The following is a 16288-nucleotide window of genomic DNA, read 5'->3' on the forward strand; positions in this document are numbered from 1 at the left end:
ATTAATTTAATTATAATTATTAAATTTAATAAGAGATGGCACCTAATGCCTACATCTAGTGTCAAATTACTTTATGTAATTATTAATAGTAGTGAAAAACAGTCCAATTAATTACAGCTTTGATTATTACAGCAAATTATATATAAACATTATGCCTCCTATAGTCAACAAAATTAATAAAGGATTATTTGAAGCTGAATATCCATTATTGTATATCATGTCTTTAACTCTGTCCCAAGATCCATTATTAGGTATAGGTTCAATTCCCAAAATATGACAAAATATATTATAATGATCAGTCATTTGAACTGGTGGGTTGACAAATTTCGATTTAAAGTCTGAAAGAAGAATATTTTTTTATTCACAAATATTTTTTAGTCTTGGAAACAATTAAATAATAAATAATAAAATACTTACTTGGTCCTCTAGCATAAAAAATTCCTCTCATGTCAGTTTTGTCTTTTCTATATGGATCATAACCATGAAATCCTAAATATTCTTTGAGGGATGATGGTATCATTTTCAATGTATCATTTATCTATAAAAATAATAATACATTTATACTTGTATGCAATATTTGTTTGTGATTTTAAATTTGATAAGTTCACCTACTGGATTTATGTAATATCCTTCATCAGCCATTAATAAAATTGGAAGCACTAAATTATGATTTTTGAAATGATAGTGGTTTGGAATATCTTCTTTCTTAAACACATGAAGACCAGGAATATTGGCTTTTTTAAAATCATTTATTATCTAAATATATTTAATAATCAGAAAATTTCATTATTAATCATTATATATTTAACATATTTTGCAATATTGATATTTACCTCATCTAATTTATTCTCTTTTGGTTTAATCATGGAAAGGGAACCCTTATCCAACATCATCTCAATATCGTCTAATTTAATCACTCTGTCTATATTTATGTAGGTAACTTTTGTAGGATTTGTGTCAGACATTCCATGATCTGATACAATGACTAAATTTACCTTTATGAAAATGACAGATTTATTAAAAATGAAAATATCATCATTTAAAAGTTTGAAATATAAAATGTCATTCAAAATAATAAATATCAAAGCATGGAAAGACTAACTTTTGTTAAATTACAGTTATAATTTTTAAGTATATTCTATTACATAAGAATTTAACAAAGATGGAATTTTATACTCTCTTATATGCTGATTTAAAAATACTGATAGTGTTTATATAAACTTGGTTTATTTTAAGTAATATAAGAAGAAATTATGATGTCAGGTGTCTTCTATTTAATGATTGTTTAATGTAACCATGGTCATGAACATTAACACAAAGTGAATTTTTTTAAATTATTGGAAGAAATAGATTTGAGAAATTTTGGCCAATCTGTCAATATTTCAATTTATATTATTTCACAACTTGCATGAGAATACTGTTCTAAAATAATGTAAATGAAAATTTTCTGAAAATTTTACGTTAATGAATTTGTCATGGACATTAAAAATTCCATATATTGCAAGGAATATTGTTTAGGAGAGTGCACTGTAACTATTGAAGTTGGTAGCAATTATGCTTGATAGAAAATATGAAAAACATTCAGTAATAATCAGTTTATATTTCAACTTCTCTATCACTTTAGAATTAAAAATAAACTGATAGCATACTAACTAAATTCTAATGTAATAAATAAATGAAACAATTTAATTATTAATAAGTGTAAAGGTGCAATTTTAAGGCATTATTTTTCACATTAAATTTAGTTTGAAAATTAATGTGTCTTTATCTAAATTCAAATTCATTGTAATAATATTTGCACAATCACAGTTAAGGGCTAAAGTGAAATCACACAGTGCTCAATATTCTTATTGTAGGATTTGTCACCAGAATAAAGTTAATACTTTTTTAGTACATGCTTATTATTTCTAGATTTTAGTTTTCCATTTTTGTGAGTTTAAAATTTATCATAGTCTGAGAGACCCCATTATGGCATGATTAATATATTTTTTCATATGTAAAATAGTTTTTTTTCTCTGGAATTTTAAAGCAGTTCAATATGGGGATTCAAATTATCAGGAATGTCTGAGTGGTATGAAGCATCTTGTATTTGGAATTATAATTTAAGTTACTTTTATTGAACCACAAAGTTCATTAACAAATAAAAATGAATAATTATTTTTTGAAACTTACTTTATCATGTAAAAGACAGCTGGAAACTTGTAAAAAATATACAAGCACACACACACGCATGCAATGTAAATACAGCAAAATGACAGTTAAGAGTTAACAGACTTTGCAAATTGCTTTAAATAACATATTTTTTCTGAAAATGATAGCTTGATTGATTTGTTAACATGAGACCCAACACATTATGACTAGTCTCAATTACTGTATGTCTATTATAAGTGGACCTGACCTGCAATGGCATTTGCTAATATGGACAAAAAATGAATAATGTCTCAAATCACACTCCATGAATGAAATCAAAGTTTGATTCAAATTTGAATCCTTTAAAACAGTAAACTAATGTCATATTGTATAGTTGTTTGACCAACATTTATACCAAAACATCTGAACAAAATTTTATAAATTTTCTAGAAAAATAAAAAAGAAAACAGGACTGCAATTAGTGATAAATCATCTATGCTGGCAATATCAACTCTTAGTTTTGTAAGCACTAACTAAATTGGCCTTTCTCTATTGCTAAACTTATTACATCACCACAGGATATCAGATAGCAATTGAGAAAGGCCAATTTAGTGCTTACAAGCTAATACAAAGACTAGACAAGAAGCATATCATAGTAATACCAAATCTTATTTATTTTTTGAAGTTACATTAAAAACGTTTCTGCATTTTTGAAATACATGCATAAATGTATTATAATAGTCTGAATCTTTTAGAGTTTCCTTGTATAAGTTTTCATCATTATCTAGTTCATTAAATGTAAGACTAGCTATCAAAAATGATGCAGAGGAAATAAAAAAACTGTCAGTTTTAATCTAGACTATAGCATCAGAGTAATTTATTTTCTCAAATGTAAGTGAATTGAATCTCAGAACAATCTGTTAAATTTATAATAATTTTTAAGTTGTAAGAAAAATTTGAATTGAACACAATTGCCATAGAAACACACATTCTAACAATAAAAAGCAGTTTACATAGTTTACAATAAATATATACAAATATATAGACATAAATTACATTATTAAATATTTTCAAGTTTATGTATATTTAAGAAAACTAGTATGTTTCAATAAAGTAATACCACTAAATTTTATTTCAGTATCAGAAAAAATTTTTTCAGTTTTCTGAAATTATTAGAAAATTTTTCAAAATTCTATTGTAATGGTGTGTATATATATATATATAATTTTCAAATCTGAATAGAAAAATTTTACAAACCTTAGTGAGTAAATCTTTTTTAACTATTTCTTCTTGTAATCTATTTATGTCTGAATCTATACTTTGTAAAGCTTGCCTTCTTTCTTTAGTATCTGGTCCATATTTGTGTCCTAAAATCAAAAGAAAAATTGCACTTTTGAAAGTTCATTAGAAAATGCGACTTATTTACCTGTGGCATCTACTGCTTCATAATAAATTAATGATAATTGCTGCTCATTATTTTTACATTTATCCAGAATATCATTAAATATCTCCTTTTCATTGTCTTTCATGTTTATCCAATCTGAGTAGGGTATGTATGGTTTGCACAAGGATGCTTTGATGCCATCAATTTCCACTTGACAGCCATCCCACCAGTAGGAACCCACTCTGATTCCATTCTTCTCAGCTGTTATCCACAGAGGTTCTGTGTAATTCCACCAGTGTGGATGGAATGCATTTTTATTTGGTGCCATTAGGAAATATTCGCCATTTTTCTCATCATACATATAGTTTTGGACAAACCCATGATTCTCAGCATGGCGACCTAATGCAAAATTTTTAAAATTTATTAAAATAGGTTAAGAATAAAAATAATATATTTTAATTTGAAATATAAGTAATTTTAATTGTTGTTTTAACATTAAAAAATATCATTCAATGAAATANTTGATGACACCACTTTTAAACCCAACAACAAATACAGAAGTAAAATATAATGCTGCTCATATTAAAACTAGAAACACATTAGAGAGACTATTTGGAATATGGAAAAGTAGATTTCCTTGTCTAAGGTTTGGTCTTCGAAGTAAACTAGAAAATATTTTCATGAAAAAATATAAATAATCTTAAACAAATATTGAGATAAGATATTTTACAATATATGTTTATATAGTAAAAATTATTCTTTTTATCAGTCCATTACTTGTTATAAGTTAATTATGTTATACAATCAAATCTCAATTTTTGCTCATTTGATTATTTGCAAATTTGTCATCAACAATTAAATGGGAATTTTCTGGAGTCTTGTGACCAACTGTGGAAAATTGTAGATGACACATGTAAACTACAAAATGTAAGGAAAATTAAAAACTAAGTCATAAATGCATGAAATGTATGTAATATTAATCTATTTTATCATTTACTATTGAAATCATACACACAAATTTTTCATAAAGTTTCAGTGTGCTAATGAACTATGCATTATGTTTGGGAATGCTATATGCACACTGTATGATTACTAAAGAGCATCACTCGTTTTGTCTCTGTGTGCATTGTACTACATGTTTCTTTTATTAATAAACTTTATAAAACACAGTACTGTACATAATTGTATTTTATAAAGTTTAATAATTTTATTGCTATCTAAATACTGTATTCTCTCTCCTCTGTGTGTGTGTTTGTGCACGCATGTGGATATGCTAGCATAAATTGTTGATACTGTAATTTTAATATTATAAAATATATCGTTACAGCCAGAATGCATTGTTTTACATTTTTGTGTTAAATACAGTCAATAGTGTTAAGAGTTAAGGTTTAGGAGCCTATAGATATTTGCAGTTTCCCACAATTTCACAATTTTAGGATTCTGCACCCTAATCCCCTGCAAATGTAGAGGAATGACTGTATATATATATATATATGCATTATCTCATAAAGTGTCCCAAAAGACAATAATGATATAGTTGTATAAGTATATTCTATTGCAGAACTACTCATTTAATAACTAAATAATAAATAAAAAATTACAATTAATTTTTATCCATAGTTTCAGTTGCAGATGATTTTGCAACCCAATGTAGTCAATGGGGTAAAATTCTTGGTAACATTACATTTGTTATTCTGTTTTTATTGTAATAAATTATTTGTGTTTCTATTAATCATATTTCAGGTTTTACTAGTTTATTATTAGTGAAAGAACTACATTTCATAACTATTTTAATATAAAGGCAGATAAACGGGTACTTTTAGGTTTCCTGAGAAGTTTCATACACTTTTTTAAAAAAAATCAATTTGTTATTTAAGTGTAAAAAATATATTTAAAATTTCTGATCATTAAATATAATGTTTATAAGTGTTACCTGTTACAATTGTATACCAATTCGGGTAAGAATTTGATGGAAAGATGGGTGTAACATATTCAGCTTTCACACCATTATCTGCTATTTGGCGAAACCCTGTATAAGTAATGTTTTCGTCTAAATAATTCCATCTGACTCCATCTACAAGTATTATTATAAGGCAAGATTTCTTCTTTCCATCCGTAAAACGCGATGACACTGTTAATAATGCGTAAAAAAGGACTGCGAATCGGCACATCCACATCCTCCAACTGTCAACAGGTATATAAACATCAGGTAACGTGTGCGAGCGTGACGAAAGTTCGCATGAGGTCACGACATCTAGCGTTTGAAAAATAATTCCGTATACTCAAAAATGCATTTTTACTAGTTCCTCTCTAATTTTATTACAATTTTTACAAATCGTAAAAAATAGTTGGTATGAAAATTATACAAATAATAATTTTAAACATTAAAATCGTAATACAGTAGAGCGTCGATTTTCCGAAAGTCAATCATCCGAAAGAATTCCAGTCGGCAAATTTAAATTTTCGCCAGTGCTGTGGCGCTTCAATCTTTGGCTATGTCTTGGGCTACTCAAATATTTTACGTTTTTGATACTAAATTAGCATCTGAAGTAAAATTTTTTATTGTTTTTATATTTTTCAATATATTCATTTTGTCTGTACAAAATAAAAAAATACTTTTTAACGATCCAATAGTTTTTGTTAGGCTTAACATCGACGAAAATTCAACGCGAAGCGACACGCAACGGATAAAAATTTCGACATCAGATACGTTAAACTATTCTTTCGTACGTAAATCAGTTATCCGAAATATCAGTTATCCGGACAACCCCAGTCCCCAATTGATTCGGAAAATCGACGCTCTACTGTATTTTGTTTTATACATAATAATAGTAAACGATATATAAATAAATAGTAAACGAATTGCCATTTTTGCTTGCTTGGTCAATGACGCCAAATGCAAACTTTTCAAACTGAATACTGTAGTTGTAATGTCCTAATTTAAGGCTGGACAAGTCAGAGTTTTCGTTATTCGAGTTCGGAGTCGAGGACCAAGAAGGGCCTCATTATACTCGAGTCCTGGGTTTTTCGTGTTTGATAATGCAAAATTGAATTTCTTACTAAGATGCGATACGGAACTCGCTTTTCATTCTAATACACGCACAATGTAATAGCGAATTCGGCTGGCTACTCCAGAATACTCTGCTTACACCTTCCTTGCTTATACCTTACGTGACTGGTAGAGTAGTGAAGTACCTTGCTGTCTATATGAGTCGCTAAGAATAACTGCACTTACCCCCTATTTCACCAACAGACGATTAGGCAAATCGCAGGATTAACAACTATCACTAATACAGGATTACTGATTTTGCGTTCCACCATTCTAAGATTAGACGTAATCTGGCATTAGTAACTAATTTACCAAATTCGGGNATTGTAAATTACAGAATATCTAAAAATTTCTGAATTTATTCAAGAAGTTTGTGCAATATTTACAGCATAATCATTCCTTGTGATTGATTTAGATATATTTTTTAATGTGTTTTTATTTTTTAAAGAAAATAAATAAATATTTTATAATTATTTTCATTAATGGATACATACCATAAATAAGCATTTGAAAACTTCAAGAATGATTCATTCATATATACTATAATTGCCCAACTGTCTTGAGGTTATTTCTAGATACTCGTTACAATGTTACAAATTCCAGAATCAAGTGGGATATAGCACTAAAGAATATCCACATTGGGTTCAAACTTATCAACTCACATAATAGAATAATTCCTGAACAACTCTTGTCCCAATGGTTGCAAATATTTTGATTCTTCTTTTGTTTTAAATCATAATTTCTATTATCAGTGTAAATTCAAAAACTATCTAAATATAATTTCTATATTTACTTATTTTTGAGCTTAAATTTAAGAAATTGTTTATAAAATAATTAATTTTAAGAGACATAAAAATCAAATCTCAGTACAAAAAATAGTATTTATTATTTTTTGTTAAAATTTACAGTTGGCATTGTTCTGTTGCTAATCTGCTGCTGATCGACATTGTTCTGTTTGCTTGATTCTCTAAACATCTCTAAGCTTGATGTTATTAATCAAAGCCAAATGACCAGCATAATTAATCAGACTATTTTTCTCTGCTGTTAATAATTAAATTCTAAATAATTTGGCACTGGAGGTAGGTGTTAGTTATCATCTCTTATTAAACTTAATAATTATAATTAAATTAATATTTATTAAATAATTTAGAATATTCTGGAAGAAATGAATTTGTCTGCAGCTGATTCAAATCCCACTTTTGACCAATTCTTGAAACCATCCACTATTATTCATGGCATTAAAACAATTCTTAAGGTTCTTGAGTGTGAAGTATACATTCCAGTAATTCTTACAGAATTACTGGAATGTATACTTCACACTCAAGAACCTTAAGAGTCCAGTCTTTAAAATGGGTAACACCAGCAATTAGCAACCTTTTTCTTTATTATCTGCAGCATGAAAATATTTCATTAACTCTTCAAACCTGTTTTTGATGCATTGAATTTTCTACCAGTTCATTATATTGGTTCACTGAGTTATTATTTAACATTATTTATATCGTATTATTCACTGTTTATGGTATTGATATAGTTCTATCGCCATGGATAAAAGTTGTCTACATGTGCTTAGATTGTTCCATAGATTTTAAAATAATTTTTGAACATGTTCCATATTTTTTTTTTTTAATTAATTGTANTTATCCACAGAGGTTCTGTGTAATTCCACCAGTGTGGATGGGATGCATTTTTATTTGGTGCCATTAGGAAATATTCGCCACTTTTCTCATCATACATATAGTTTTGGACAAACCCATGATTCTCAGCATGGCGACCTAATGCAAAATTTTTAAAATTTATATCTTCCTCAGAGTTCCAGAGAAAAAGTATGAAAAATTTGGTGGGAATCGGACAAAAAGCTAAGAACAGACAGACAAACATTCTATTATATATATAAACCGACGAGGCAGACTAAACTGTTCCAAGAAACTATATAGATCAGAGGTCGCAAACTGGCGGCCCGCGGGCCGGATATCGCCCGTAAAAATTTGTATCCGACCCGTGGCCTTGATTATTTCTTTTCGAAAAATCAATGTTTCTAACATATTGCGGATATTAACACAGAAAAAATTCAAACTTCTGTTTACGTATGTTGTAAAAGCCTGATAACAAAAGGGCCTTTGTTAGATTAGAGCCTTTTTTTAGTTTATAGAATGTTTTGATTTACCGAATAATAACGAATACGGTCTGGTATACATCTATTCGACTGGCCCTTTGCTGCGTTTGAGTTTGCGATCCCTGGTCTAGATTAACAGTTCCTCACTCGAATTAGTTCAAACAGTTCCAGTTCTAAATCAAACTATCTATATTTAGAGCAGTTCTCTTACTTTTCCAAAAGTAAGAGTAGAACTGCTCTAAATATAGCGTCGCCCACCATCATCATGACGATGAAACGTTTTTAATCTTTATCCAGACTGTATTTTCCTTTTTTAGTATGCCATACCACGTGTTTTACTGCGTACCACCATATTTCGTGTACTCTTTCACCTACTATGTAACTATAACAGTCAAACGATTTGTAATTTGTAAACAATTGCTTTGTATAACAGCAGGTTCTGTCCACAAAGTAATCGTGAAAATCGAGCTATTTTGTGGTATCGCTGATAAAGAGATTATGTAGTTCAACGTCTGAGATAGGTCACTCCAGGCCAAATTGCTTATGCTTTCCTTTATATCAGCTTTAACTTCATCATCCAAAGTAAAATGCAGATAAGTAAAATTGAGAATAAAATCGACAGTACAGCGAACTCATAATTATCGGTTTACAAGTCTCGCACATTCAAAGTTTCCTTTCACTAGTAACACCATCTACAATTGAAGTATAAAATTACTAGAATAATACTATAATAATAAAAAGTTAAATACTAATAATGAAATAATTAAAATACTAAAATAATAGCATTATACTAAAATTTTATTATTTATTATTATATTTATTATATGAGAGATAGTAAAAAAGTTAAATTAAAGAACATTTTATTATAAAAGAAAATTAAGAAATAAAAATATAAATTTTATTAATTTAAATACGGGTATAAATATACCCCAGAATGCTATTTAATTATATATGGTATTATGACTCGTGAAAGTGAATTTTGAACGCAAAAAATTTGCAAACCGATAATTGTAAGTTCGCTGTACTGTCGGATTTTAATCTTAATTTTAATTTATTGTAATATCTTTTAATTTTGTTTTTTGTATTTTTTTTTTTTGTAGAAGAATTGTCTTATTAAGTACATCATACGGATGTACAGTATTTAATATGTAAATCATACTGAAGAAAGTGTTAGAATTGAAATGCATATATAAGAACATTAAAGACATCATATATATTATATGTGAAAACCAACAACGACAACGCCAGAGCCCCTATACAATACAGACCAATCATATGACTTCCTAAACTACAAAAGTTCTACTTCACGCATCACAAAGAAAATATCAGACAGAATGACAACATTTTCAAAAAACAAAAGGTTGTCATAGAAACCATATGGGATGCAAAGAACAGTTAGTCATTTTCATAACCTGCGCATTAAACTTATGCGTAGCACGCATAGATTATAGAACGGCATTTGACATTATCCCACACTCATTATTGAATACATTACATTTCTAGAACGCACAATGCAAAATAGAAAACAATACTATATCTTAGGCTTCACAACACAGACTTATACCAAAACAAATTAATTACACATAAAGCATTTTCCAGGGAAGTTCTCTAAAGTCCACTCTGGTACTGAGTAGCCTTGAAACCACTGTCAACTAGGTTAAACAACAATAAACAGGGATTCATCATAAACACAATATATATTAACTCATCTCATGTACAGAAAATGAATAATATAGCATTCTACAAATCCACAGAAACACAGTTAAATCGTCCACTACGAGTTATACACAATTATTCCACTAACAACCAAACGGAGTTTGGCCTAGACAAATTCAGAATGCACGAAAAAGCAATCCTGAAAAAAGTGAGTCCACTCGGAAATAGGTCATTGAATCCATAATGAGCGCAAAGTCTATAAATAGGATTCCAACAGACTAAACTCACAGAACACGTACAAATAAATCAAAGACAAAAGAATACAATAGCAGATTAATCTCAAAACCAGCAACAGAGCTGAGTGCAAATCTAAAGCAGTTAACATACAGAACTGTGTGTACGGCTGCTTTGCTTTGATAGCAGCATAAGTAAAAGAATGTTAATTTTATAAGGAAAGAATTTAAAAATTCTAAATGACTAACATTTAAATATAAGTTGATAACACATTCGATCTCTGGCGGGAATCCAATAGACGTAGAATTGTGTCATTTTACATGATAAAAGTACTCTACCTAAGGCTTTTAGGCGTGATAATATAGAGTTTGCGCACAACGTATCTTACGTTATATTTACCGTACGTTATAATTATAAACACATAACGTTAGCTGGCATTTGCGCATCCAAGCCCGTTATGATATAAAAATATAACAAACATTTTAAATTTTCTAATTTAATCTAAGTTATGCTCTTTCATCAGTCGTAGATGACAGCATTTAAATACTGTATAAGAGAGTTTATTTAAAAATCAATCATTTATAAATAATAAACACCTTAAACTGTCTCGGAATAAAACAGAACAAACGAATATTCTACCTCAGCTTCTCTTTGCTTCTTATACTGGTACAGTACATAACACATACGGCCGATTGCAGAGACAGAGTTTACATTAAACGACGTTTACATTGGCTCTTACTTACTTCGCTATTACTCCCCTGTTTTAGGAGTCGTTCGGCCAATCGGATTATTTCTTCGTGACGTCAGAAATGGTCGTCAGCTATATTCCGAAAGCTTAAGGCCGTCAAAATCATTGTTCGGCAATTAATGACAATCCTTTTCTATTTCGTTATTTAATTTCGTTGCCAATACGATTTAAAATATGAACAAATCCATATTTAGAAAATTTATACCGAATTCGAAATTCGTCTTCGGAATAGATTTTTAAGGAATTATTTCGACATCTTATTACTGTCGAAATGAATAATTTTAAATATTTTATTATTAATATTACATTTTTATATNTAACTTTAGTTATTCAATAAATGCTTTGTTTATTCGTTAAACCTGTCTCCTGTCTTTGAAAGGACGCCTGCTGACTTGCTCACTTCCCTTGCCACTCGATAAAAAGCCATCCGAAACGACAGCGTGAGCGGTCCTTGCAGACTGTTGTGTGATACCGTGTATCACACATGTGTTAGCTGAATGAACTTTGATTTCGGTCCAAATAGTTTTTACTAAGCCATTTAGTTAAAACCCGTTTTGTCTAGTTAAAACTAGTTTTAACTGAAATTCATTTTTGACTAGCAGTAAATTCTAGTTTTAACAAAGGCATCCAGTAAAAACTAGTTTTAACTAGTTAAAACGGGTTTTAACTAAAATCGGGTTTTAACTGTAACATATATATATATTATAATATATAGTACAAGTCAAACTTTAAAAAATTTAAATGATCTGAAAATATTCCCTCCATTGAAATTAATTAAGAAAAATTACTAAATAATGTATTAGAACATCGAAATGTAGAAAGGATGAAGATAAGCGATTTTAAATTATTTTTCAAATCGCCCCTTTTGCGTCTTAGTGGGTCCTTCAGCCATTCCGTTTTTGAAGAAATGAAATACAAAGAATGTTTCTTTATTAATAATACGTAATAACAAAAAAAATTAAAGATTTTAGTTCCTGTTAGTAAAAATAACGTTAATTTTATAGGGTTTGGAATCAGGGCCTGCGAAAGCTTTTATGGAAGCCCAAAGGTTAAGATTTTCTATAATCGGCGGGCCTCTTTTGTCTTTTATTTATTTCTTTTTGAACAAATGAAATATGTAGAATGTTTCTTTATTAGTAAAAACCAGCCGCAAAGATTTTAATTTTGTTAATAAAAAAATTAATAAGTAAAGGAATCACTATGGGCCTCTAAGTTTTCTTCTGGCACGGGGAAAAATCCCTTTTTGATGGACCCGTGTACCCTCTTTCTTGTAAATTTTTAAATGGCCACCCTATTAATATCATACGAAATTATTGGTGAATAAGATTTTCTATAATCACGAATATCGTCATAACACTGAAATAGTTTATTTCACTGAAGTTATTATTGTCCTGAACTTTCGTTCCATAATTGTACTAACCTCACTTGTAGTATCTATGTAATTGATTTATAGTACAACAAATATATCATGTTGTGAACTTATTACAGACCTATATGTGATTATTTAAATTAATGCCGTTGTCTGAAATAATGCATTTTATGTCCGTATTTTTCTGAAAAATACTAATTTAAACTAATCTATTCTATTTTCTCTTACGATATAATTAGCTAGATCTACTACGAAATCTTATTCACAGAATTCTGAATTCTAGGACTCTGCTCTTATATTGTGACTCGGATATTTTGCCTGGAAATTATTATGTCTCATCTAATTCATAATATTATGTCTCATATAAATAATTAGAATTACTTTGCATTAGCTTAAAACATGAAAATTGATTTGACAGACACATTGATGTAAAAATATAAAGCAAAATTATTCTGCATTCGAACTTTTACAGGTAAAGCATTTAGATAATTCTTTTATTTAAGACATGTCTTTACATAAATGTTTCATTCAATTAGATTTTTAATAATATGAATTAAATAAATAAAATATAAGAATTGCTATATACCGTTTTTATTAGGGGGTAAATCATAAAATATTATAATTCAATAATAAAATTAGATATGCATCTCAACTTATAAATTTTTTGATGTAATATCCGTTTATAGCTAACCAATGAGATTTTTAAAAAATCTGTTTTATATAATTTAAGTTTTAAACAGATTTTATTATTTTTTTTTGCGTTTTTCGGGAATTTATTTAGTACCATTTCCTCATTTTCTATTACAAAACGAAAAAATAATGTTACCAAATCAATCAAATTTGTTTTTAAATAAAAAATCCAGAAACGAGTTGCTTAACTTTCCCGGCAACATTTAAAACTGCGTGTGTAGCGCCATGTGTTGTAATATTTTATTTAAAAAACTTTTTTCACCAAATGTTGCCGGGAAAGTTAAATCATGAATCAATATTTGGTAAAATCAGGTAGTAACTCTTTATATAGTTTTTACTTTAGCATTTTAATATGCCATACTAATAGATATTTGCATCTCTTGCAATGTGGCCATACAAAATTATCCAAAACTGTTATTTATTATGTATTATATGTATGCATTATGTAAGATTAAATACAGCACAATGTATATCACCTGGAATTTTTGTATTTTTAACTGCTTGATTAATAAAACAAATTTAAAGATAAGTTGAAATAGTTCAAAGGAAAGATGGAAAGATGTTTGGCAACAAACTGGCTTAAGGACTATATGAAAGAAAAAAGGAAAGAAACTGCACGACATTATTAACTTTACCTAAACACATTAATAATTCAGTTTTACGATTATCATTTAATATAATTTTTAAATCAATAATATGCCAGAAATATTTGTTATCTAACATATAGAATTTCGAATAAATGTAAAGAATATCTGCAAGTGAAGAAGAGTCCCATTAAAGTTGTAAGGATGCAAATTTTAATGTAAGATGATATTCTCGTTTAATTATGAATACAAAATTAATATATTATAGATTAGTTGATCAAAAAGTTAAATGATTGATCTTTGATAAATGTAATTTTGGGATTGAAAATACGTGATTAATTTTAAATTAATTGCAATTGTAACTTACTTTAATGACATATGTAAATTTTTCTAATTAACTTTTTCCAATATGGTTAACAACGAAACATAATAGTTTAAATAACGAAATTTATATTAATCAAGTAACACGGAATATGTGTTATTTCACAAATTTTTAATATCATAATTTTATCTTTATTCATAGTATGAAATGAGAAATATTTAAATTTATTCTTTAAAAAAATGTCTCTATTTTAACTAAGTGGAAAGAACAAGGCGAACACATGTTAGATACAATAGCAGAGCAGTCAAGTAAAACAAGGGTAAAGTTAAGGTCAATGGCATCGCTACTAGAGCAGTTTGCGCCCGAGACACGTGACTATTTGTACTGTACGATACGCATTAAGTAAACAGTAATCATTCTGTAAAAAAAAACACTTGGATTTAAAACGGTAAAATTTTTTCAATGTAATTTTTGTTAATCAATACAATCTTCTTCCGGTATTTAGTGACAGAACTCGCTTTTCATTCTCAACGAGCGCACGTCTGACATTCATTTAAAGTGATTCACTTGCATTTGATGCGTCAACCACAATCTTGAATTAAGTTTCATCTAATTACGCTCATCCTGTAAGTATTATTTAAAAGCTAATCCGTTAAATGAATAGAAGTTTTAATTATTTCTCAAAATGATTATTTATAATTTATAAATATTTAAAGTATTAACTTCTTGATTATAACTCATGTTTATAGTATTCGGGACAATGTTTATAAAAATATTTTATGATTATTTTTATTCTAGATTTTAAAAATGATCAAATGGATTGAACTGGATTAATATAATGAATTCCAGCGTCAAATTATTTAAATTGTTTATACCGAGCGCGATATATCTTGTTTTCTATCACGCATTTTGTTACGGTCGAAATGTGGAAAGTGATAAGGATCAATGTTTATTGATTATCTTGTTAGACGGAATTCGATGGGATTATGTCAACGAAGAAAACTTGAAAGGATTCACCAGATTATCTCGAAATGGCGTCAAAGCGGAATACGTCAGACCTGTTTTTCCTTCAAATTCCTATCCGAATTGGTATTCTATCGCAACAGGTATGCTTATGTTTTATTCATACGACGAATTACATTAAAATTTTTTCGATGAAACTAAAAAAAATCAATCTTCGAAAGTCTAAAAATTCAATGTTTACAAGCTTATTGTCATTTCAGGGCTTTACGCTGAAAGTCACGGAATCGTGGATAATTTTATTTTCGACGAGAAATATAACGACTACTTTTTAATGGCCCCCGATAAAGGTGTGTTTAAAGAACATTGGTGGAATGATGCAGAACCGTTATGGATCACAGCAGAGAAAAACTCCATTAAAACATACATGTATAATTGGGTAGGGTGCGAAGTTCCTATCCAGGGTTTAACTGCAAGCTATTGTAAGAATTTCAGATCTCTTTTCAGCTGGTGGACACGTGTCAACAGAGATACAAAAACAGCAATATTCCGTATTTTGGATCATTTTCATTCTAATACTTCCAGACTGGGTTTTGTATATTATGAACCAATAGATGCTCTTGGTTAATATACTTTTTATAATTGAAAATATAGAATGTGATAATTTTTCAAGTATCTATAATATTTTAAAAATTCTCTAGGTCATCAGTTTGGTCCGAATTCTGCATTAACGCGAAATTTTTTAAGAAATATCGATTCAATTCTATACGACATGCAAGAAGAGATCGAAAAAAGAAATTTAGGAAATAGAGTAAGAGATTTATAATTGATATTTTCATTATTTTTTTTGATAAATTTAGGTTATTTATTTATTGGATTTAAAGTAGTATATTCAATTTAGGCATATAAACTTTGGCGATCATGAAGATTTAATTCAAATCAACTATCCTTGAAGTTAACGAGACTTTAACGCTTCGTTATTGTCTTCCTTAATTACATTTCTAGAAAGGATATTAAATTTCCCATATATTTCATGATTTTATTTTCTA

At 28.6% G+C, this 16288-nt stretch overlaps 2 protein-coding genes across 3 annotated transcripts; one reads left to right on the forward strand and one right to left on the reverse strand.

Moving 5' to 3' along the window:
* Positions 1-23: 23 nt before the first annotated feature.
* Positions 24-5776, reverse strand: LOC111629371 (ectonucleotide pyrophosphatase/phosphodiesterase family member 6-like). The gene is made up of 7 exons (XM_023373264.1): positions 5448-5776; positions 3557-3913; positions 3388-3497; positions 834-995; positions 613-756; positions 418-538; positions 24-338 (listed from the first exon to the last, which is right to left on the reverse strand). The coding sequence occupies exons 1-7, from the start codon at positions 5689-5691 to the stop codon at positions 127-129; spliced, it is 1350 nt and encodes a 449-aa protein (XP_023229032.1). The 5' UTR covers positions 5692-5776; the 3' UTR covers positions 24-126.
* A 2642-nt stretch (positions 5777-8418) lies between these two features.
* Positions 8419-16257, forward strand: LOC111629373 (ectonucleotide pyrophosphatase/phosphodiesterase family member 6-like). Of its 2 annotated transcripts, XM_023373266.1 has the most exons (6): positions 8419-9258; positions 14101-14175; positions 14785-14905; positions 15078-15385; positions 15503-15862; positions 15941-16257. In XM_023373266.1, the coding sequence occupies exons 4-6, from the start codon at positions 15118-15120 to the stop codon at positions 16063-16065; spliced, it is 753 nt and encodes a 250-aa protein (XP_023229034.1). In that variant the 5' UTR covers positions 8419-9258; positions 14101-14175; positions 14785-14905; positions 15078-15117; the 3' UTR covers positions 16066-16257. The 2 variants fall into 2 exon arrangements, with proteins under 2 accessions (XP_023229034.1, XP_023229035.1); XM_023373267.1 differs by lacking the exons at positions 8419-9258; positions 14101-14175 and having other exon boundaries at positions 14773-14905.
* The last annotated feature ends 31 nt before the right edge of the window (positions 16258-16288 follow it).

This window comes from Centruroides sculpturatus, unplaced genomic scaffold (genome assembly GCF_000671375.1).
Source record: "Centruroides sculpturatus isolate CEXI.00-Female unplaced genomic scaffold, Cexi_2.0 scaffold643, whole genome shotgun sequence".
Lineage (NCBI taxonomy): Eukaryota > Metazoa > Arthropoda > Arachnida > Scorpiones > Buthidae > Centruroides > Centruroides sculpturatus.